Source organism: Rhea americana, unplaced genomic scaffold, assembly GCF_003343005.1.
Source record: "Rhea americana isolate MKP2758 unplaced genomic scaffold, rheAme1 scaffold_281, whole genome shotgun sequence".
In the NCBI taxonomy this organism is placed as follows: Eukaryota; Metazoa; Chordata; class Aves; order Rheiformes; family Rheidae; genus Rhea; species Rhea americana.
This window is the reverse complement of record NW_028186403.1, coordinates 393,971-418,995: the sequence shown is the minus strand read 5'-3', so window position 1 is coordinate 418,995 and position 25,025 is coordinate 393,971. Positions and strand designations below refer to the sequence as shown.

Genomic DNA, 25,025 nt, shown 5'->3' with positions numbered 1-25,025 from the left:
ATAGTCTGCATGTGGAAAACTACATCCTACAAACTGCATCCCAAAACACTCTACAAAGTTAATAATACAAAGCACAAGTCGGATGTGATATAAATGATGTAAATGTGTGAACTCTGAGTAGGACTTTGGCAGTGTTCCCAGCCGTGTTCAAAATGTACCCATGATATTTCTATCACCCATATTGGGAACCCACTAGAGACAGGCAGAAAAGACTTTGGTTGAGTTTATTATCCATATTTATCATTCCTTTCAGAATAGCATCTTCCTCCCACACTACTTCATCCTCACAACACTACATACGCACCCAGCTCAAAGCAGGAGGCTTTGCACCCTGACTTGTGGTGCTAGAGTTGAGAGTGGTGAGATATGCTTGAGGCATTCAGCATGCATTGGGAAACCCAAAATAGATGGTGCAGGGGAATATGGACTCTGTAGCTGTGCAGGCAGAGGTAACATAAATGGATTGGAAGCTGTTGGACCATGCGATGGGGCAGAAAGGAGGAGTGTATTAGTATAGGAACCCAGACTGAAAAGAGATTCTTCGTATTTATTTCCCTTTTGGATCGTCACAGTATTTGCAGTACAGATAACATCAGGGGAAGGGCACAGAGAGGTTATGGCTGTGATTGGGGTGGGGGTAAGCAGAGGCTAGGGAGTGAGGATTGGCAGACTGATTTTTAGTCTCCAGGAAGACAGAAGGAAATGGATGGCCAGGAAAGGTGATGCAGCGTAAACTAATCTAGGATCATCCAGGGAGCAACTGGATGAGGAGTCACTGATTTTCAAAGCCTTCCTTGCCCACCATGAGTGCACACAAAATGCTAGTGGTTGTGTGTGTGTGCTTTGGCTGGATACAATGAAGACCATAGTTCCCTGGCAGTGGCTGTGCTGGAAGTGCTGGTGAAGGTGACAGGTAGCATTAGAGGGCCAACAGAAAGGACAGCAGAGATGGCAGTTTGAGTGCTGGTAGTGATGAGGGTACTGATTGCACTGAACATTACAATAGTGGTTGGAGTGCTAACTGCAAGTAAAGACACGAGTGACTAATTACAGACATGATTATGAAGAAAAGAAGTGGCTCAAGAAGGAGTGGTGAGACCTGAGACTATGACACTTTGCAGTGCAGAAACTGCTGCTTGGCATGGCGTTACAAGGGGGTTTAGTGCTTCTGCTCTGATATTTATTGAAGATGTATTCTTCCTGTGTGTCAGCTTGGGACTTGCTTGCTTCTCGTTGTGTCTCACTCTTGGCTTTCTTTGCTATTGTAGCATTTTTCTTGTTTGCATGTTGTGTGGAGAGAAATACATTAATGGCTTTGTGTAAAAATAAATAAAAAAATAGAAATCTTAAATTAGACTCTGCCCCACTGCTGATGCATCCTGCACCCTTTGTTATACAAATCCTAGCTATGAAGTCTTCTTAAGAAGAATGAGGTTTTCCTAAAGTTGCAAGAAAAAAAATCGCAAGGAAGTTTAAAGGGGAGGGGTAAAAGAAAGAATCGTAATTGTTCTGAGACCTTCCTCAGCCCAAGGAAGGGTTAATGCTTTAAATGCAATATAATTTCAGTGGCACTAAAGAACATGTTTCCATGGAAACATCAACCCACGGAGGGAGAGAAAGAGAGAGGAGGGAGAGGGAGTGAGTAGAGAGAATTGGCTCCTCTGACAAAGGAGGAACAGCAGAATTTGAACCCCCATATAATTACTGACAGAAGTGATTATTTGTTTGTTTTAATCGATTCTCCATTGGACATGCGATACGGATGGGAAGAAACTAATAGGGTGCCATCTTGGCTCAACTACTTCAGACCCATGAAAATCCAGCCACACACTTCAGATCAAGTGTTCTTACAGGCAGTGACTCATTTTTGCAAATACTGCAAATTTTTTGTTCTTGCAAATACCTTGAATGCTTTCAACACTTTATAAACATTGAATAACCCCAAAGTTACTTGCAGTTTTTTTGATGGGTTGAAAAAGTTAAGTTATTCYGCTGTTTTAGAGAAAACAAAGGGATTTATTTCAGTCTCTTCAGCTGCTTTAGTGGTGCTTGGTCTCTGGCAGTAGTGACAGGAAGTCTCCTGCCAGATTTGAGTGGTCTGTCTGGAAGCAAGAAAGCCTGCAAAACTCTAGAGGGAAATTGGTGTGCTCACCCAGTTTCTGATCTTGRCTCCCAGGACAGAAACTAGAATGAGCTCTGGATAAATATTGAGATATTCTTATCTTTAACTCCCAGAATACCAGGAATGTTCAGAAGACCGAAGGTCTCTTCACATGCATCTGCAGTTGGCCAATTGTTTTAAGCTGTCATCCATAGCCATGTAGGTCCACAGGAGATTTTTAAAGAATTACAAAAATGATTAATAAGATTGTCATCAGTAGGATTAAATTCACTGTATGGAGCCTATCATTCTACCGGAATATTTTTAAGGATCTGCAAATTGAGAAAGCTCAAAAAACATCATCCTAGGTGAAGAATTACTGTAAAGAGACTTGTTTGACTTCTGTTCTGTGACTGTTTGTCCTATCAATGTTTGTGTGACTATGCCCTAAGACAGATAAACAGATCTGAATGACATCTCTTAACCTTTCGGTGTTTGCCTGTTCATAGCAGCATGGCTTCCACCAGTGACCTGTTCAGTGGATGCCAAGACATAATTATGGCCTGTTGCTGTTTTCTGACAAATGTAATTTTCTGTGCTTTTACTGCCTCATGTAAATCTACCACAGCCAGCTTTTAGTCCTTTCAGATGGGACAGAAATACCTTGGAGACCAGTTTTACTTAGGAGAAAAGTGATATAATATCTGTTCCTGATGAATAACGAAGGATGGAAGACTGTGGAAATCAAAAATAATACTTTAAAAAGCRGCAGGGATTTATTACCTCAGTTAAAGTTTGTGGCTTAATCCACCTTTAGACTAAAGGTTTAGTGTGTATTTTATCCAGTCACTGTAACAATTTTGACCTTAAAGCTATTCTCTATTAGGTATTTTCTATTACTTAAAGGTTTGGTGAGTCAGTTCAGAAGTATATTTGTTTTTACCTAAGATTTATGGATGAAAAAGCTTCCTGAGAATAGACTGATTTCTTAYGACATTTATAGATGTTTTCTGCTTTAATTAGAATTTTCTCTGAATACGCTTTTCCTTGTTTCAGTTCTTTTTCCAATGAAGCCAGAAGACTTCATTGAAGGTTTAGAGGTCTATTGTCTAGCCAGCTGGAACTGTAATTTTCCCAGCAAAATTAACAATTTTTAAAGAAGTGTTGAAAATTTAATATTTTGGTTTGAAAATGGAATATTCTGATACAGAAATTTTATTTGCTATCTCTTGTGATTAGGAGAATGGGAGCTCTATGTTCCTATTGCTCCTTCTCGAGACCTGGTCAGACTAAATCGCCAGTAATATCCCTTTTTTTGACGTGCTGCTGTTCTCAGTAAGGAAAATATTTTTGCAGTTTTTAGCCCACTTTCCCATTGATAAACAATTTTTCCTGGCTCTGACATTTGTGAAAATAGGCCAATCAGGATGTGTATAAGAGAAATGTTAGGCTTTGGCTGAGTTTTCAAGATATTACTGGAACAGACACAGCAGAGACAGGGGAGAAATGAAGACTTGTCCGGCCCTTTTCTCCATAAAGAGGTCACCTCATCCTAACCTATATCTATTTTTCCTATGAGTGACCTAGCTCTCACAGTCCAGCCTTGATACTATGAGCAGCACCCTGGCAAAGAGAATGTAAAATGGCACTTGAACTGAATGACAACCTCTCTTTCAATCAAAGGTAATGACTACATAGGACAAAAAAGAATGGGAAATTAGGTCCTAGATAGTTTTAGCTACACAGAAAGGAAAAGTTATCATGGAAACTCTGAAGCTCTGGGAAGCAGTGAGACAAGCAGCCTTTCACCCAGGTGTCATGAATATAATTTCTGTCCTAGTTTGGAGTCAACCTCATGTTCTCTGCGGGGGTAATTCAGTGACCCTGTACAACAAGCCCTGCCTCCGTCTGCTTCCTGATGGATAATTGTCCATGCTGCAAAACCCTGTGCTACTGCACTTGACTCCTCTTAGCATTTTCAAGAGAGAGTTTACAGACTGTAAAGGCTGTCGGAAGTGAACTTCTCATTCTCAGGAATGGTCCTCTCTCATTAGGATCAAGCAATATATGTAGAAAAGTGGCCAGCCATTGCTCTGGCTCCCTATACTCTAAGGATAAATACATCCTCAGTCTCCAGGGACTGTCAGCTCAGAATCTTTCTGAAGTGACATGTCCATGGTACATAAATGGAGGAAATGTGAAATAAAATGAAAGAACTATTTCTAAAATATTTGAAAGTGGGAGTGATGGGGAAAAAATCATCCTTCTATAGCATATGGGAGCAGTTGCTGGGAAATCTTAGCACGCAAGTACATTGTTTTCAAAACATCTTTGTAGAGTAAGATGGAGAAACAACAAAGAGAGATCAGTAAAAATCTCTCTCCCACCAGAAATGGATGTTTCACGGGTCAGAATAAAACATGAGGAAAACTCAAACTCCTAAGGGTGAGAGGTCAGAAGCTCAGCTGACCAGATAGTATCACTCCATTGACATCAGCTGAATATCACTGATTTATTCTGGCCCAGGATCCGCCCTCCTGTGTTTTAAAAAGATGTGGAYAGCAGGGATAAACTGAATTAATCTCTTATATCTCTGTAATCTTGTAGCCCGAGGGATATGAAAGAACTTTCCTAATCTAGATGCTCTCCTAAACTCTTTGCACAAAGAAAATAATTTTGAATTTTGGGTGTTCCTCTAAAGCCTGCTGATCAGATGGTTTCCCAATAGTATCAAAAGTATGTAGCGTGGACARATTTTCTGGTGCAGGATGCCTGCACAATTTGAAATGTGATTGTTCTCTTTTTTACACTTACTTTCTTGCAGCACATCTCCTCAAATTCAGTATTAACACTGAGAGAAAAAGGAGTAAATAAGGAAGAATCAGATGCTGATCCTTTAAGTATTTTTTTCTAGTTAATGGCTGTTTCTTTCTTTTCTTTTTTGTTTTTTTTTTCTACCTCATGACATCGGAAAGAGCAGAGTCTATGCCCCATATTATGTTAAATCAGTTGCACTCATGCTTTTGCATGCAATTCTTTTGCTGTAAATTGTACATGACAATGGCCAGATGTTCCACAAATGCAGCCAGCTGTGCCTGCATTTCACAACTTAACAAGCCATGGGCACCGCAGCAGTGGGAGGCAGCACAGTAGGCTGGCTGAGCACAGGGGGGATAAGTGATGGGAGAGTCTCTGAAAGGAGGAGTGATAGCTCAGTCCAGGTCAGTACAAAGGATGGAGGAGTTTTATCTGAGGCCCAGGAAAAGCACGAGCAATTGGATTCGGTATTCCCTGGGGACTGCCTTATCTTGAGAGATCTCATGTACTTGCAGCTGGGTCTAGATGGCTGATGTGGATTTATTGGTTGTACTCTGAGGCACAGGTAGCCACTGAAATGCCAAGCAAAGGTATGCAGAAATAACACCCGTATTATTTTAAGCTTCCCAAGGGTTTGCGGGAATGAAGGTTTAAATCAGAAGTTGACAGGATCGGCTGCAGTTTTCCCATTAAAAAATTTCCACGCTATTTCAGTCTTTCAATGAGAGCAGAAGCTATTAACAGCATAGTTAGCACTGGTTAATCCTTTATTTATGCATCATTTGCCATATGAAGGTCAGAATTCCTCTTTGCAGATAAATACTCTAGTACTAAACTCCCTTTTGCTTATCCTTTAAACCCACCCACTTTACTACCTATCAGGCCTTGTGCAGGCAGAAGCCAGGCTGGGGCTCCCAGGCACTGTGGCAGGCAGGAATAATGCACCCTGCCAAGGCTGTTTGCATCTACCCATGCCAAGCAAGGTGTTGCTGGGGCCTGGATAACGTACATGGTTTGGACCTGTGGCTTCTGGCACCAGCATGCCAGAAACTCTAGTCTTTGGTTTTCCCTGGGCACGAAGATGGCCTTGGCAGGCAGCCACTCCTATCCCCAGTAACTCTGGCCAATAGCTATTTGATGCCGTCTGTAGGGGGGAAAAAAAGGCTATTTTAACAGGCAGATCTTAGGAGGCAAAGGCCTTGCACTGCCTTCACCACATTGCTTTCTTACGCTGCCAAACTAGCCTCATTATTTCACTTTACGGTGAGTTTATGAAGAGCTTGATGATAGCCTGTGTTACCTTCCCTTATTCCACATAAAACTCCATCTGCCCTTTACCCTGCAAATTCTCTCTGTCAGAGGTATCCCTTGGCTTTTCCCTTCCTGCCCTCCACCTACACTCTCGTCCTCCTTTTATTCTTCACTTGTATGCTGGACTGCTGAGATGATTCCCCGACGCTGACACTGGAGAGGCTGTTTTATTTATATGGTTGGTCTTACTCAGGAAAGTGGTTGATATTAGGATCGCCATGCTGTTTCAGACAGACTGCTTGTTGCATCTCAGCATAACAAGCACTGGCAGTGCATGGGGGAGTGTGTGTGTGTGTGTGTATGTGCACGTGCGCTAGGGAGGGAGGGCTACGGGCTGAACCAGGGCGTTGTCCAAATTCACCTACCTAGTCAATAGCTTCAAGAGGAACTGATTCTCACTGAGAAACTGGAGACAGAAGTAGAAGTGGTTAGTGTTGATTTCAAGCTCATCCACTTCAGTGTTGTCTCTGAGATTGAGAAAAATTTGGTTAACTCCCTCCCTGTCTCCCACCAAATCCCCTCAACCTGCCACATTTTCTTCTCCAGGCTTTTCCCATCACTATCTGAAACCATTTAAAATGTCATAGTCACTCTGCTGGTCCTAAATTTGCCATTTGATGTGGTTTTAATGCTCTATTTCCTATACAAACCAGCCTTGGAAACACTCTCCATTAGCTTGCAGGGCTCACAGTCTCAAATTTAGGACAGGTGGTATTACCTAGTGGTCAGAGCACGGGATGGGGAATCACATCCCCCTGAGTCTTGTTACTGGCTCTTCCAATGACTTGCTTTGTGCTCAAGGACATGTCCCTTATTTCTTTGTTCCTGCCTGCTCATCCGTACAGCAGGGCTCACCTTGCCAGCCTCTCTCCGCAGTGTTGTGTGTGTCTTGCTTCTGTGCAGCTGAATTCGGGCACTGTAGCTGCTATGTTTCCACTGGACTGGGGAAGGGTTGGACCCTTCTATGCTTGCAGTGAGCTCCTCCAGAAATGAGCATATAAGCAAAGTTCTTTGCTAAAAGGTGATTCTAGCAAATTAAGTTAATTTGCCTGCCCCTTCTCTCTCTCTTTCTCTTCATCATGGAGTTTAAAACACCCAGGAAATCATGGATTAAGCCCTCACTGTCTGACAGGCAGGGTTTCATCTTGCATAATCTCACCTACACAGCCAAGTTTCCCTTGTGTTGTGTCTCTTTTTTTGTGTCCCACCCAGTGACTCAGTGCAGACACGCCAGCCTCTCTCCCAGACTCTCTTGTTCCCCATCTGGAAACTGGTGTGTGTGTACATTGCATGGAGGAAGCAAAGCCTTCTGGTCTTGATGCTTGTGCTGGTGTACTTAGGCAGTGCTGCTACTGAAGAGGATGGCCCTTGCTGAGTTTGTGATGAAGTTCATAGCCACCTGCAACATATTGCTGGCTGGGCCTGCATGGAGTCTTCAAGTCCTGACATTTTGACATTCAGGCTTCCCCATGTCACAGCTTGTCTCTGTCCTGCCTTGCTCCTTCTTACATCCCTGCTGGAATTGTCAAAACCTATTGTGACCGTGATGGTTCCTTGTTCGTGTGTCTCCCCCCCAAAGTCCTTAGAGGCCCATCTTTCCACCAGCATCTATCCCAGGTCCTTCTACTGCCCAGCCTACCTCCTAGGGATCTCCAGGATGAGTTAGAGAGGGAGATTAGAGGAAGTTCAGCAGCTCCTCTGGTCTCACTCATGCCCTCCATCCCAGTGTAGCAACTGGCTTGGGCAAACTGCAGGAAAATGAAGAAAGCAGGGCAAACAGGAGATGCTTTTCTGTACTGCGAACTTCGGTAAACATCTTGCTAATGGGTTAGAATGAAAACCCTCTGAAGAGTTATTGTGCCAAATTTGGAGGGTAATTTCTGTCATTAAGGTGTGAGATGAGGGATTTTAGTGCTGCTTTAAATGTAAATTTCAAGGCAGCTCCAAGGATCGAGTCACTGATGATCTCTCCTTGATTATTATTAGTGGTTAATCTTTTTGGTGGAAAACAAACAGAAATTATACCCTGTTGTGTTATATCTCTTGCTGATTTCTGTGAACTCTCCTTGTCAGCCTATACAAGGGAGATTCCCACAATGGCATCATCTTTGGATGGGAGGGGGAAGAGGGATGAGAACTGTCTAATATTGCTGTTTATTTAATTAGATGCTGGCACTACTTTCTGAATACTAACATATAAAGCTGCATCTCCCATCAGGCTAATGGCATCCTCATCTTCTTGGAGTCTTACTTTTTCTTTGTTCTGGTGGCCAGTACAGGGAGGTCATGAAGTGGGTATAGCTGTAATCTTGGTCTGCTTGAAGTCTTCCCCACCACCAGAGCAGAGTGATGAGGCTGTACGTGGGCCTGATCRACTACACGTACTGCAGTACATTTTTCACCTGATATTCTGCAGAACCAGTACAGTGCAAACAGCCGGGAAGGGAATGCWAGGAAAAGAGCATGTGTGGACCTGACTTAGTGTGTTTTACACCTCTACAAACAATTAATGCGACTAAGATTTTCCAAATGTCTGATGACTGGGGTTCCCTCAGTGCTTGAGTGCTGAATGGGTTGGGATTTTGGAAAATACCAAATAATCAACCTTTGAAAATCAGCTTGTTGCAATGTTTTGCACTGGGCTCTCTCAAGCCTGTGTTTCCTACACTCAGTGCATTCCCTGAAGGTCACAAGAAGGAGTGAATATGGAACTTCCTTTAGAAGTAAACATAACTGCTAATTGTGATGGTAATGGGGGGATTACTGAATGATTTTGGTCAGTTGATGGAGCTAGGAAAATAGAGTTTGGGAAAAGGAARAAGCTAAAATTTTGAGCTACTTTTTTTACAAGAAAGTTTGCCTGTTACCAATGCTTTACTTAAATTTGTAGAGAGTTCTCTGTGTGCGAATATTGGGACAGTGTGAACACCCTGAAAGCACAAAAATTTGGATGTAGRTTATTTTTATTCTTGACATAGGTTCAAATCAAGTTCAGAAGGGACAAAATGGAGTTGAATACATAGAAATGGTTCCTGGTGTTGTGYTGTAATACAGTGGAAGATCCTCTCATGTCTATAATGGAAATGTTCCTTGTGTAATTTATAAAAGAACTGGGCAAAATATGGGAGGCCAGACTCTCGGAGCTAGCCCTGCAGACAACTTGGTCACCTCTGACTCTCACAGTGATGTGATGCTACTGGTGCTAGAGCAGGTGTATAAAGGCAAATTCTACTCCACACAACAGGATTGTGAACTGAAGTGAAATATATGAACAGGAGAAACTGTCAGAATGCCACGGAGATGTCTTATAAGTCACTGAACTGTGAAATGTCTATTTGCTTCCTCCTCTTTCCCACAGCGTCGTTCTGGACRTTCTGACAGTTAAGAAAGCGGTAGACCTGATTCTCATTTACAGCAACACCACTTTAACATGCTCTAACAATACAGAAAGGCCTTGAAATGGGTGTAGTTATAATCTTGGTCCACTTAAAGGTCTTTCTCACTGCCAGAGCTGAGTGAGGAGGCCTTAGGATAAACGAGATTGAAGCCCGGTCTGTTTAATAGTCCATTTGTGTAACTGACATGAGATGGCCCAAAGGAGGGTGCCTCGCACAGAAGTGACGGAGCCTTTCCCGACAAAGACAATCATTAGTGTTGGCTGCAGGGATTTGCAGGGCTGATCACCCTTAGTTTGATCTTGCWGGATATAAGGCATGACTCTATCCCTAGGGAAAAGGACTTTAACTGGGCTATCTCAACATCCACTATCCTTATTCTTAAGATGTTTCAGAGAATTGCTTTGGGCCCCGTAAGGCATGCTGTCTCTAATAGGTATGGAGCTTCTCGTAGGTGTGCTACTGCTTTCTCTACTCTGCAGCTTCCCTCATCATAGTCTGGATGTGTGAGAGGGCTCCATCTTCACTTCTGTAACTGTAGGCCATAGTTGTCCTCAAATGAAATGTGAAATCTCCTTTGGAGAATGAACAAAATATAGAGTGTGGAGCATGTTTACACGGCTAATTGCTATGGATCCCTCTGCCCTTTGACGTAAGGGGAAAACAAGGACTGCAAGCACGTGTATACACACATGACTCTTATGTGTACTATCATGAATTCAGGAAGAGCCAGAGTGGTATATTGCTTCCCTATCCCAGTCACAAAACAGAGGGTATTGCCCAGGCTTTGCCTTATCCTCCCAATTCCTTGAATAATTGTACTGCTTCTAACACCCGCTTCCTCTTAGATTTTCCTTTACTGTCCCCAGCTGAATAATATTTGTTGGTACCATTCCTGGCTTAAACTGAAGAGAGGGAGACAGGCCCTTGTTTCGGTTTAACTCCCAAGCATTAACATTCTCCTYTCTCTTTTCTCTCTCTTGCAGGTACCTGATTAATGTCACCTTTGAAGGCAGGAATCTATCATTCAGTGAGGACGGATATCAGATGCATCCCAAGCTGGTCATCATCCTTCTGACCAAGGAGAGGAAATGGGAGAGGGTAGGACATGTTTGGTAATTCTCAAACTGCCTCAGGGAGGAGGAGGATGGAGGAAGGCTCCACTCAAATTCTCTGCCCTACACCCTTCTCTACTTTGATAAAAGGCTGATCAGAACTTCCCTGCATTTTGGGCCACTGGTATCTCCAATACCCAGGCTGCTGTCTTTTCCATAAAGGACACCATTACATTCTTTCATTAGCATACATAAAAAAATTCATCAACTTCCCCTTCTGTCACCTCTGAACATAAATTTTTCTGCCTTTCAGAGAAGAGTCCTTCTCTGTGATGGAAGTTTCAGTGGCAGAGAAGGAAAATATTTCTCTATATGGCTTGGAGGCAGTAAATTCTGAGTGCTTAATGACTGTGATTGAGCTACAGCTACATTTTGCAAAATGCCAGTGTTAACTGTGCTTAATATCTCTGACCACTGTCATTTGCAATAGGATGATGCATTAAGTAGGATGTGTATGTGAGATCATATCAATTTGCTCAAAGATGCAAATTTGCGTATTTCTGGATAGTTTGCATGTAACCCAAAAAACTAGCTTAGAAATGGTGTGGATTTCAGTATTAGTACAAAGAACCTCCCACATAAATGCCAAGGGTCCATGCTCAGACAGGCATTCCCAAAGGCTTTGAATCAGCTGAATAGAGGTGGTAATTTGAAGGCTAAGAAAATAAGAGATGAAAAAGTGATGGGGTGAGAAATCAGAGCAAAAGCATGAAGGAATTCTGCAGAGTACTCAATAGGCATGGAGCAGAACTTGGCTTGGATGTGATCACATGTATGACCTAGAAAGTGCCCCCTTGCCTCACCTGTCACAGAAAGCTTCCTGTCCTTGACTGCTTGTCCCCTTTGTGGGCTTGCAAGTGGCCTCTGTGTCTAAAGCTAGGAAGAAATTCATGGGGAAATGAGTAGGAAATAGAAAGCTCTCAGGACAAGCGCATTCAGAAGAGGCCTAGAGGAACAGGTTTTGGAGGCAGAAGAAAGGTTGCACTAGTGCTTTTCAGGCACCAAGTTTTCCCAGTCATTGCAGGAGTTTGGTGAGATGGTGAAAGGCCTTGGCTTGTGCTTGGGCTTGAGGAAGACACAGCTCTCTCGTGATCTTGGCATTACGCAGACCAGACAAGAGCAGCAGAGAGGAGCAGAGCGGAGAGGCAGCAGARGTCCCGGGGGACAGGAACATGAGAAACATATGGCATAGCATAAGCATGTGAGGACAGTTCTTGGATGTGTTTGGAGGCAGGCTAGTTACATATCATGTAGTCAGCTTCAAGGGTGATCAGGCAAGGCTCATACTGAAAAGACCTGATGTCAAGCTTTGCTCATCAAGTCTATGAGGCAAAGTCCAGGAGAATTTGTTCTCAGCTGGCACCAAACTTGTTCTTACAGAGGAAAATTCTGTTTTCAGAACAAGAAAAAGAGGCAGTAGCAGCATGGATCCTGCTAGAGATTATTAACGTAGTAGACTGTAGAGAATTTCTTACTGGAACGAATTTTAGGCTCTGGGGAGACTCAGCCAAATGCAGTCCCATTTTTACCCAACTTCCCACATGCATTATCCTGTCTCACCCTCAGTGAGAGCATGGGGACTTCTGTTAATGGTAGGAGGAGTTGTTCAGTCTCCATGAGAATATCTGTGGTTTYTCAATTGAGCCAAACTATTAGTAGAAGGGGTGCTGGTGAGTTTGAGATATGAGAATTGGAACTGAGACTTGCCTGAGTTTTACTGTCCGTGAGGACCATTGGCATCCATTAAGCCAGAATAGCTCTTCATTTCTTATGAGCTGGGGCTGGATTGAAATGAGATCATGATGAATTACATAACTCATCAGAGSTATGAAAAGCCTGCAGCCTTCAATGAGCACAAATGTTTTACCTTGAAGAGTGAGTCTTGCTCCGTGCGAAGATCATGCTATTACAATCAAACTCTGAGCTGGTTGAATGTTGTATTGGAAAGTTCTTCCTGGAAAACACAGAAGTCATTCCCTGCATGCACTGATCATAGACAAATACCCTTCATAACTGGAACCCCATAGCCTTGTTCTTAATCATCTTCTTCATTCAGTTGAAGACATTAAAATCTAAGGGTGAAACGGAGCACTTGGTGGCTAAGATCATCTTTTTGTTCCATGAAGTCRGGCAAATGGAGTGCTGGCCCTTAGCAGCAGCTCCTGGACAATGCAACAATACAAACCACAACTTATCGTATTAGCACAATCCAAAGACATTTTTCAGTGCATTTCTTYGCAATGTAAAATCAGCTAAACTCTCACTAATTTTTGTTAAATTAGCAAGGAGTTTTGTCCTAGCAACTTCTAAATAATATATAGAAGAAACTGCACAAAGAGTAGGAGAGTTTCCAGTCAAACACTCAGGCAATAGAAGATGAAAGGCTGCATTGGAAACACTGATTCAGTCCACCTRTGTGCATTCACTATAGCTCAATCTYATCACTGCACACTTCTAACACTAATCATAGAATCGTAGGTGCTGTACCTGGAAAGAACATCCGGAGGTCATTTAGTCCCTCCCTCTGCCCATGGAAGGGATGAACTAGACTAAAATTATTCCTGAYAGATGTTTGCCTCACCTATTCTGAAAGTCTTTTGAGTCTAGAAACTCCATGAAATCCCAAGGCAAGCTCTTCCATCGCTTCTTTCTCCTTACTCTAGAAAGTTTTTCTAATGTCTAACCTAGATTTCTCTCGCTGCAGTTTAAGCCCATTACTACTTGTCATCTCTCTAGTGGACATAGAGAATTGTTTATTCTCTTCCTTTTTTTGTCTTTCCTTTTGAAGGGGGAAGGCTACTACCATGTTGTCTCCCAGTCATCTCTGCTGTAGATTAAACAAGARTTTGTTCAGTCTCTCCTGGTAGGTCATGTTTTCTAGTCTTCTGATCATTTTTATTAGTCTCCTCTGGATTTAGTGAACAGTTTGCTGCTCTRTGCAGGTTAGTGAAGTTGATTCTTGAAAGAAGTCAAATAGATTGTGAGGAGTACATCTCRTGAAGTATATATATAGGTATATAACATGTATAGATTTTCAAATAAACAAACAGCAAAGATGCAGGCAGTGCTTGAACCATTTCAGCATTCCAAGTSTGCAGTTTTTTGAGATTTTGATTTTTCATCCCAATTTCAGAARAAATATCTTCAAAAACTCAACAGTTATTTCAGAACAGTAATTCTTTCTCCAGAAAAGCTACAGCTGTCCCCAGACCCTCATAATGATAAATCTCCTCCTATGTCCTTCAAATAGACCTCACAGGTCTGGCAACCACACACACACACACAAAAACAAGTATAGCAACCATTTTTTTTGGAACATAGTTGCATCCTGAGCTCTCCTGCTATTGTAGCCAGGAGTAATGMTTCCTCTTGTGATAAGCAAACATTCTGCATTTCATTCATTTCTCTGTTTGATTATTCTTTAGAGGCAGAAGTCTATGTGCTTTCCCACACTACCTTCTAATTATCTGGTTAGTAGAGCTCTTACTTCATCAGYCAGAACCACCTAGAAGTGTTTTTGCGTGTCTAGCTGCACCTGCTGTACTATGCTTGTAYTGGAATAGGCATACAGATAGAAGTGATAAAGGAGACCCACCCTTACATCCCTGTAAAGGGCCCTATCTCAATGCAGGAATGAGTTGCAAGGTCTTACAAGGTGCACCAGAGGCTAGGTACTGCACTAAATTTTGTGTCTGTAGGTCAGGATGTTTTGAGTGGGAAGAGTTCTCCCCCAGAATTTCTCTTTAATTTACTGWTTGACTTTCTCCTTTGCTGTCCCACAACCCCACACATGATAGAGACTAATTTCTGGATCTGTGATCCTCTTATGAAAGCCAACTCATGCTGCCCTCTCTCTCTCTCACATCTACTTTCTCTACAGAGACAGGGCACAGCAGTCATTAGCTCTCAGCTCCTCCTGTCTACTACCTCCCCTTCCTCTTGCAATCAATTAGTAGCATCCATTCTGCTACATCCAGACAGTGGTGTGGCTGTGATTAGAAATTCATGGACAAGCTGCTCTTAGTCTCCTACACCATTGCGCATTTTGGTGCTCCCTGAGAATGGGGCCATTTGCTGTGACCTACCATCAGCAGTCTTAGAGACTGCAAACTTCTAGAATGTCCTAACTTTGTAATAAGATGAAAAATGGTCCCACTACTACCTGCTGCATGGGCTTTCCAGAGGTGTGTTCAGTCTGGATCATAGTGAATGTAAAGTCAGTTTCAGAATTAGTGAGCTTGTGTGACTATTTCCTACCTAGGACTATGGAAAGGAAAGAAGGATTTAGAAAAGAAAAATGAAAAAATAAGGTTTGTTCTATCTAGAAGAAGAAGGAGAACAAGATAAGTCTTTGGACACATAAATCATTGCTAAAAAATGGCAATATGGTCAGTTGCTCTCCATGTCCACAGTGAGAAGGAAGAAATCTTACCTAATTTCAAGCAGCAAGATTTCAGTTAAATATGCAGGGAGCTGTCTAATTGTTATCAAAGTGAAACATGAGTGCAGATAGGCTATGAATACTGGTGAACTTCTACAGGACCAGAAGTCAGTGCTGCTTCCAGACAGTGCTGTTTAGGAGCATCTCTTTGTGGGTCATACACTGAAAGGGAGTAGTGTCCTCTCTGTTGAGGAAGAAGACATATAGCCCTGGTTCCAAGACTTTCTGTGCATCATAAGAAGCACTCACTGTCATTTCCATGTGTGCTTCAGTGTCCCAGTAGCAGAAATAATGGGGAGGGTGAGAAGAAGACTGAAAATCTGATCAGCATTCTTGGCTTTTAGTAAGGATCTATATAGCACTGGCACCTCCATGAAGAACTGATGTGAATCATGCTGCTTTTATGTTCTCCAGCAGCAAGAAGGATTTCAATTTATTTATTTACTTCATTTTCTGAAGAAGGCTGTTTAAAAATAAGAGAGAAACAAGAATATAGGGTTGTGAGGTGAAACCACAACTGCACAGATTGAATTATCTTCTCTGAAGGCCCTCCCCTGCCTTTGGAAAGATGACTAGATCGTTTAAGGCAGTTTCTTCCTTGTACTGTCTTGTGCCTACCTAAGCCACACAGGTGCATTTCCTCCCTGGAGTGGAATTTATTTCCTTTGGTCAGGTTCTGCTCTGTCTACAGAGTTTTGGCATCTTGACAGCGTATCCAGGGAGTTCATGGAGGAAATATTTTTTATCCCACCAACTCCTTTTTTTGGTGAGACCAGACTGCATTGTTTTTGCCAATCACTCTTGCTTTGCTAATTTCCCTGTKTACATGGGGATTTATGACTCATTGTCCCTGAGGAGAAATGGCACAGGAATTTGTTTAAACCTACTCAGATTTAGGGACTGATTTGGTTCCCATAGAACCAGTTTTCAGAAAGATGTAACTTTGCAGATGGACTGCTCTGGATTTAAGAGCATATAGCTGAAATTAGAATTAGAGCCTGTATATTTATTTCGCCTCTTATTTGTGGGGTGYCCTTTCTGGACATTTGTCTAAGAGACTGTGATTTGCTCAGTTCCTAGCTTTTTAGACTGCAGATCTATATCAAGGGATACRTATTTTATGGGTATCCTACTTCCAAGTGAATGTCCCTTAGATASCTGAATTAGGTCACATCTGATGGCTCTGTTGATGACCCTGATTCAGTCAGACAACCAGATGGCTTTATTTGTGCACCTGTACTGCCCCCAGTCTCAGAATTTGATCTAGCTTCTTACAATTGCCAAGGATATAACTGTTTGGATTTATGCCTAATTATGACCATGTTTATCTTGCACTGACTCCTAAGGAGAAGAGCAGCTGCAAGTGTAATACAAAGCTTTTCCTTATCAGATGATAAATGGAACAATTTTCTTCTGAAAAGCCTCCTATGTAAATCTTGTGGACATTCTGATCAAATGGTATCTTTGCTAACTGATCCTATCAGACCATTAGATTAGATTTCTGCACCCTGCAGTAATGAGCCAGTCCATCTCTTTGACCAAAGAGGACACTAGCTGGGTGTCGCCTCATAACCACTGTATATTATATCAGTGTAAGCTGTTTGTGCTCTTTGCCTCTTACTAAGGGGTTCTTGACTTTGTTTGCTTGAATTTTGGAGTTTATTTGTATGATTCATGAGCCTGCAGAAAAATATTCTGGCTCTTTTTCACGAGGCTCTGTTCCTTGGCTACCAGAGGGAATTCTTACATTGTAAAAAYGACAACTTCTTGGAGAGACCTTGTCCTCTAATGTAAATCAGATATTGGAAAATCTGAAGATGTTTATTAAGCAAATCTGTAGTTCGAGTGCCTTCTACCATTTCTGGTTTGGTGTAGCTGATGGAGGTGGTTGTTGCTATCTGAGCTTGATTGGGATTGCCAACCTTGGACACGGCAACACTGAGGACTATGCCAAGTCTACTTATGCAGAAACACTGTCCAGCCTCTGAACAAGCCTTTGTTATTTGTGGTTTGTTATTTTGCCTTTGTTGTGTTCTGGATGCACACTATTCTGGAGCTTTCTATCAGCCAACCTGCCTGTGCCACATGTCACAGGAGGTCACAGTTCTCCATTGACAGTTGTGCAAAGCTATGCTGTTACCTCCTGTGTTGTTGCAGTGCCTAGCACTCAGCTGTGGACCTGGGACTCCACTCTGTGGGGAGCTGTGTAAAYGCTAACCAGGAAAGGTGGCTCCTCCTCAAAGCAGTTACACTTTAATTAGAAGACAAAAGGCAGCAGATGGGTACAGATGGACCAACGGGGGAGTACAAGGGAACAATCAGACAACATTAGTCAGCATGGTAGGCAGCAGGCTCTACACACCAACTGCCTAACTTGTGAAGGGTTTGATAGGCAGCAGAGAGTTATAAGGGAGAAACTGAAGCAGCTTTGTGCAGGCCGATGGGAGCTTCATCAAGAGTGTGAAGGATTGATAGGAAAAAGCAGTAAAGGTGCTTTTGAGTGTTTTGAGAGCTGCTTCTGAGAAGGTGCAACAGCTCAAAATACTCAGTACTGCTGGAAGTTTCTGTACTTCTTAATGTCTGAGGCAACAGTCCCAATTTTACGGAGAGCCAAAATACCTAAGGTAAGGCTATAGCTTGCAGTGCAGCACCTCCTCTCTGCACAGGGCTGGCATACTAGTGCCAAAGCCACACTGCTTCTAGTCCAAAACAGTCCTGCTTTCCACTGGCCTATGTGAGATGGCCCTGTGTACCTGCATCCATAAAGTCCCAGGCAGATTTCAGTGACCATGGAAAAGTACTGTCCCAGAATGTGGACAATAATACCATTTCCTAATTCAGAGAACAGGCAAGCTCCTGTGGGAAGATGAGTTTTCAAGCAAAGGTGCAGTAATTGAACATTCCTCTTGCAACACAGTATTAATGATCCATACCATGATCCTTGATCAGTCCATGACATCCTCAACAAAATTGTTGATTGACTTAGGAAGATTGACTTACTTAGAACTGAAACAGAGAAACATAGCTGCTATGAAAACATTAATATTTYAATATTTGTGTGCCAACACAACATATTTTTTGACCCCAAAATGAAATATTTTATTTTCAGGTTATCAAAGTATATTTTAAAACTCTTTTTAAATAAAAGTCAAATTTAAAAGAAAAGTGTCATATAGAAATGAAAATTTYTAAAGTTTTCATTTTGTGCATTGGCATTTTTAAGCATGGCATTTCATTGAGAAGAAATCTAAGTGAAATATGCTGACGTTTTAAAAATCCACTCCCCTTTATTCCACTCTCTTTAGGGCAAAACTATTCCCTAATATCAGTCTGAACCTAAGACTGATTTCTCTGAAAAATGCCATTTATCAGTGAGCTGAGTATTTGTCAGCACAACAGTAATTGGCCCAGCTCTACTCCACCCAGGAACGACACCAGCAGGTTATGTGCCCTAAAGCTACAATGTGGGGATTGATACACAGCACAGCGTACTTCAGCTTCCCCTGCTTTGTCCCTAGCCACATACTAGAAATCATGGAAGGGGGCTAATAGCAGCTAGAAAGCAAATAAATTGCCCAACTTATTTCCTATTGATTTTGGCCTTTGATCAGAATATGCAAAAAAAAAAAAAAAAAAAAAAGCACAAGAACTTAGGGGGTTTTCAGATCTGACATGTATAAAAAGATGAGGGCAGAGAGAAAGCAACCAACTAAGCTCAGTTTGGAGAAAGCAGTACTGTAGCTTCTGCTTAAGGAGACTTGTAGAGAATGAAAGTGCCCCTGGTGCCTGAGGGGGGATTTTCGTCTGTTCAGTTGCATTTGCTTGAGAACGCATCTCATGTCGCCATCTTTGCTTGGCCTGTGAATTCTTTACTTTTTCTATTTTTAATTTGACAAATATTATTAACAAGAGCTTTTTGTTTTCTTTACATTGGATATGAAAGAAGGGAGAGGCTGCTGTGTCCTCCATTGCATATTCAAAGGGTTCCAACTTTTTGTTTCTTTTTCCCTTTTGTTTTTGTTTATCTTTCTTCTTCCTTCTTCCATTTTTTGTTAGGGCTCTGCTGCCTGCTGTTTACTTTTTCTGGAGAAGTCTTTTGGCCAGGTTTGCTTCTGGATGCATTTGAAATGCTCGTATGAATGCTCAGACTTTTATTCAGTAAGGAGTAGCTTGTTCACTGTGTCTTTGGCTTGGTTTCTCTCCTTTGATGTTGGTTCTGCCTGCTGTTTCTGTACTCAGCTCCCACATGCTCGTTGCTCTGGGTCTGAGTCCTGATTGTGCTTAGTTAACCTGGCTTCATGTTACCCTGTGTCTTGGCAGTATTTTTACTTGACTCAGACAGTATTTTCTCCAGTGGACTGTTGTGTGTTAATTTTGCTACTGCTCTCCAAAGGTATCTCAGTGTTAAAACCGTGATTATCACTGAAGCTACTGTGTGCTTGAGTTACTTGTGCTGTTCATGAACTCTAGCATGCATTCAGTGTCATCGATTTGAGCATACAGTATGCTCAGTGTCATTTGTTTTCCCTCTGCTTGAGCTGTGTTTTCCCCAAGTCTGTAATTTTTTTCAGACTGCCTTCGGTAACGTTAGATCCCAGGACTCACTCTTCCGTTGCCTTCCAGTGGTGTCTGAGTTGCTGTCACTACTCTGGYTTTTCTTCTTTGTGAAGGGGTCTGGTGTTTTCTGACCTCGATTTATATCTAAAATGTGCTGGAGGAGGGGAAAGGGGGGGGGGTTATACTGTCTTCTGCTGAGTTAGGGCTTTGCCAGGCCTGTTTACTTTCCTTCTGCTAGGCTTGTTGTATTCTGCAATTCCTCTTGCCATACCAAGTCTGGAAGATTGTTTGACAGCCTTTTTCTTGTTCCTGTTTAGCTTTTGATTTTGTTTCCCTTAGGTTTATTTCCTCAGTGACTGTATGTGATAATGACTTACATTTCTATTGTTCCTTTTTTCAAGAAGGATCCTAAGTACTTTACAAAATTAACATATAGGCAACTTTTCACTGTGAGTAACATTCAGCCAGTTGTGAGCTATGAGTTTTGGCTCTTTAATCATGCCAAACAGCACTGCATAGCAGCCGAGGATAAGAAAGAGAAGCCTTTGCTTGAAGGAGAGGAGAAATTTTTTAATGGATTTTGGTCAGTTTTGTCCCCAAAGTCTATTTTGGAGGAAAGAGACATGGAACATTAAAACTTGGAGTGATAAAGCCTTTGTCCTTCTCCTTCCAAAAGATGATGGCTGAGCTTTAGAAATATAGTGAGAGGAACAAGTGATTCGCTGAAAAAAACACAGTTTTGGATCAATGAAAATATTMATTAATTTTGGTTAGATATAAAGGATTTATTTTTGAATTTTTATTGTCATAAATGAAATTTGACATTTTAGTGTTTTCGTGTAGACTCACCGAAGTATTCAGGTACCATTTGTAGAGTTGAAGTGGGGGAGGAAATGGTACTATCTCTCCTCACCCTTTGGAGCCTCATTAGCGAAAAGTAAGGACACACTTCTAGGTTAAGGAAGAAATGCATTCAAATCCCCTCTCCTGATTCTGGACACAGGTTAAAAACTGAGGTCTCTCTCACCTCTCATGAAAGAGGTCTAACATTCAGACTATGATTTTTGTAAGATGCAATTCCTGCACCATTGACTACTTTGAGTGTCTTTGCAGATGTTTTTCTGGATTGAAATTTCTATCAGTTTAATTAATAGTGAATGATAACAAGATTTTTTTTGTATGTTGAATAGAACATTTTGATTAGTGAAAAACACAAAAGCAAACAAACCTGGGTTTAGACTGAACCAATACCTTTATTTCTTTTTTATTCTGTATTGTTCAGACATTGCTTTGAAAAATCAATTTTTTGTGCAGCTTAAGCGGAACACCATCTTGGCCAGTGCTGTAGCAGGCAAGGGAGCACTTAGGAGGAAGGAAGAAGTGTGCAGTGGGTCAGCTTCCTTTCTCCCCTGCTTAGCATGGGGCACACATTGCTGCAGGCAGCGCTAATAGGGGCTGCAGATCCTTTTACCCTCCCAGTAAATCTAACTTAGTATTTCTCCTGTGGTTACTTAGAGGGAACAGTGTTTGCTGCTAAAATCACTGATAAACCTGGGTGTACCAGGGATGTGTCTAAGCAGTGTCGTATGACAGTCTCCCAGGCCAAGGTGGGAGAATGGGAATAATAGAAAGAGTCCCTTTTTTTCAATCTGCTGTCTGAAATTAGCTCTTTAACCGTTTGCTCTAAGGATCATCTGAGGTGTTTTACAGATGCTGATCTCTTAATAGGATGGTTCAGGTCACTGCTTTCAGGCCTTTTCTTTTTTTCTTTTTTTATTCTTTTTTGTTCTTTCTTAGAAGTTGGAGTTATTTATTTTCCTTCTTAGATGTGTGCTCATTTTCACTAAGGCCAGAGTTCTTTGTATCGCTGCATTTAATTATGTTTGCTTTGTAAAGACTACTGGGATTATGGCAGCATCTCATTTCTGTAGCTTCTCTGCCTCTGACAGGGGTTACCTGTGGACAACTGTTTTCCCTGAGCTTCTGTCCATAGATCAGCAATTTTCTGTAGGTTGCTAAAGCTCAACACTGTGTTCCTTTTTGTATAGATAGTTGCTATTTGAGATCTCAGCTTTCTAGGCAACTGAGGAATAGACCTGTAGTGGGTTATGTGTCTGTATTTGAACAGTTTTTCTCATTCGTGCTCTGTTTGGTCCCAGAATAAATCCTATGTGTGTATATTTTCCTGTTCATTGCCTAGATGCCTTGCTCCAGCCTGGGACTAATGGAGATAGATACTGTCTTACAAATGAAGTTTAAAAGAGTACAGGCTAGTGAAATCTGCACTAAGGACTCTCTCCATTAAGGAGTCCCCTGTCTCAAATAACCACTCTGAAGTATTCCCAGGGTTTACTGTGCAATGTTACTTGAACTTTAGTTAAAAAACACCTTCTCCAGGTAACCTATGTATTCCTGGACCCTTGCCTGGTAGCTGAAGATAGATTTTTCCAAGTTTATATTTTTGCTAGATAAAATATATGGTAATTTTATGCAAGTGTTTGAAGGGTATAATCGATAAAGGAAAGGAAAGACTTCTTCAGGACAATCCAAGTGAGAATAATTAAAGAGTAATGGGACAACACAAAATAAAGAAGAGTGCATTTAGACTGACTATCAGGTATCATTGGATTCTTTTAGAAGTTGAGAAAGAGTTGTCTAAGGAACACTGTAAGAGCCTGGTTACTGGGACTGTTGAAGAGGGGACTGGACAGACTAAATGTGAGGGTGGTAAACAGGAGCTGACTGGAGATACATCTGCATTTTTTATTTTTGTTGGTCCATTTCAGTTTCTGCATTGCTTGATAGGGCTAACAGCACACCACTACCAGGAGAAATCTTACCTTTCCCAGATATACTCTTACCCCATCCATACTGTCTGCCCTCCTATGAATGGGAGTGTAGAAGTTCCCTCACTTTCTGCTTGAAATAGGGTCCCAATTTATGCCGCAAAACTGCAAGAGGGCTGAGAAGCCCTTCAGTGCTCTGATGAGCATGGCTGGGCTCTGCACAATCCACCCAGTGCTTATGTGGGTGGAATTTTCCAGGAACTTCCCCCTCCACCACCACCATCACATTGCAGACTTCAAGAAAAGCAACTAATGAAAATGCATTCTTAGCACACAGCTGACATGGTCAACATCTGGCTTCAAAATAAAGTATTAGGAGAGATTTGAAATTGCTGTACTTTGAAAAAATGACTTGAGGTATTTATAGGTACCTAACAATACAATTTAATTTTTTCTGTCATGTTTCCTATACAGTTCATCAACTAATGCTTCAGAAAGCTAAATAAATAATTCAGACAAAGGGCATGGATGGGGCAGGGAGAAAAAAGTTTCTCGTGATTTTGATTAGGATCCAAAATCAGAAGACCCTTGAATGGTGGAAGAGGTATCTGGTAGGCATGAATCCTTCTTCAGAAAGCAAGACTTATCAAATGGGGGACATCTCCCTTTACTGTGCATTGGGTGTGGGAGGAGGAGGATGTGACCAATTATGAGGGAAACTGAGGAAGGTAAGTCCTCTGAGCCTGGTCCCAGAGGACAGAAAAAGCTCTGTGGAGGGCTTCTGCAGCTCTCTCATTGAAGATACAGCCTGAATGGGATGATGGGGAAGGACTAATTGACCTGCTGGGTTGCACTGGGACGAAAGGAAACTTCAGTGGTGTGCCAGGTTATCTTGTGTATAGGCCGGTGCTTAGCATAAAACCTCACGCACAGCTAGGGTACTGGTTGACCCCACTTCTGCTGAGCAGACTCAGAGCTTGGAACCATAGGTGAAAGGGAGGGGAGACTCATAAGRTTGGACCTGTAATCAGCGGTGAGACTGGCTTCTCCAGTAGAAGGGCTAAGTCAGACCATTGCTCTAAAGGGGTCCAAAAAACGGACCAGAGAGGGAATCTGCAGAAATTAACCTTAGAAGACTCAGATGAGGACAATTCTGGATCACTCCAAGGTTTCCTCTCTGCTTCAGAAGTGCTGCTGTATTGGCACTGCATCCCAAAGGGTCTGCATATGCTGTGTGTCCAAAGTCAAGACTCTTGCCAATAGTGCAGAACCAACTGCAATGGTGGGCTGTGTGCTGCCCTTTGAGATGAGCATGTTCCCTATGGACTGTGCAGAGAGGACAGTAGAGGGGGAACTTGGAAAGAGGCTTGAAGGCCAAGTAGGAGAAACCTTGCAGAGGTCAGAACAGGCTGGGAGAAGCCCTCAGAGACCAATTGGTGAACTGGGCTGTGTAGTGCCCCATGGAGAACCACAGAGGGCAGAATGAGTGTTGCAGTTCCCCTTGGCTCGGGGAATTTTACTTCATGTAATTCATTGACAGTTGACATAAACTTTTAATTACTGATTCAAGTATTGAGAAACTAAGAAGACACAAACAACTGAATGAACAGTTAGGGAAATGCCTTTCCTCCCTGCCCTAGTGTGGGTCCACCATGCGCTGCAGTCCCTCAGAGTTATTCMTGCTACAGCACAGATCCCTCAAGGACTGCAGTCCCTTGGGGAAGTCCCTGTGCTGGCATGGGTCACTCACAGGCTGCGGTCTCTCAAGGTGTACCTCTTCTGTCTCTTTTTCAGGTCCCTACACATCTTCCCTGTCGTGTCTCCTCATGTGTGCCTTCATACGTCCCCTCCTGCATCTCCTCCCTACTGCCCTTTCTTAGATATGTTTGCAGTGGCACGACGTGCTTCTCTAACCAGTTGCAATTTTGATGTGGTGGATTGTTTTTATCTGTTTTGTAGATGGCTGGTCCTGGCCGTGACCAGCACAGGGCAGTTCCTGGCCTCCTCCCACGCAAGGCACCCGGCAACTCCCTGCARCTAAACCCCTCCCATTTATGCCTAACACAACAGGGAGCATTGTGCAAGAGTTTAGGGGGCATTAGTTGTCAGCCATGTCCCGTCCCAGTTGCTGTCTACAAGACAATTACAGCTGTGCAGAGGTGAAGTAAAAGGCAATAGAGGTTTCCTAAAGGGATGATGGAAGGTCAGCAAGAGACTTCAATCTGAGGACTCGTCAATTGGTACAGCTTCTGCTGGTAAATTGTCCCCTGCAGGCAAGCTCTTAGTAGCATTTCATTTAGGGAGATACATCAAAGAGGATACAATGAAGTTATTCATATTATGAAAGCGTGACTGTTATCCTAGAACAAACACTGGCTAAGACTCACTCCTCTATCATGCTCATCGGGACTTGTCTCAGTGAGCTTATCTGAAGAGCTGTTGATGCTGATGTGTTACAGTGCACTTAAGGATAGGCCTTTGGTGCCCCTTTGGAGGGGCACA

At 42.4% G+C, this 25,025-nt stretch overlaps 1 protein-coding gene across 1 annotated transcript in view; it reads left to right on the top strand.

Moving 5' to 3' along the window:
* GRIN2B (glutamate ionotropic receptor NMDA type subunit 2B) overlaps nt 1-25,025 on the top strand; it is a 210,853-nt gene that overhangs the window by 125,510 nt on the left and 60,318 nt on the right. The window contains exon 4 of the mRNA XM_085308779.1: nt 10,611-10,725. Coding sequence (XP_085164905.1) covers nt 10,611-10,725 — 115 coding nt within the window. The remainder of the gene's footprint in view (nt 1-10,610; nt 10,726-25,025) is intronic.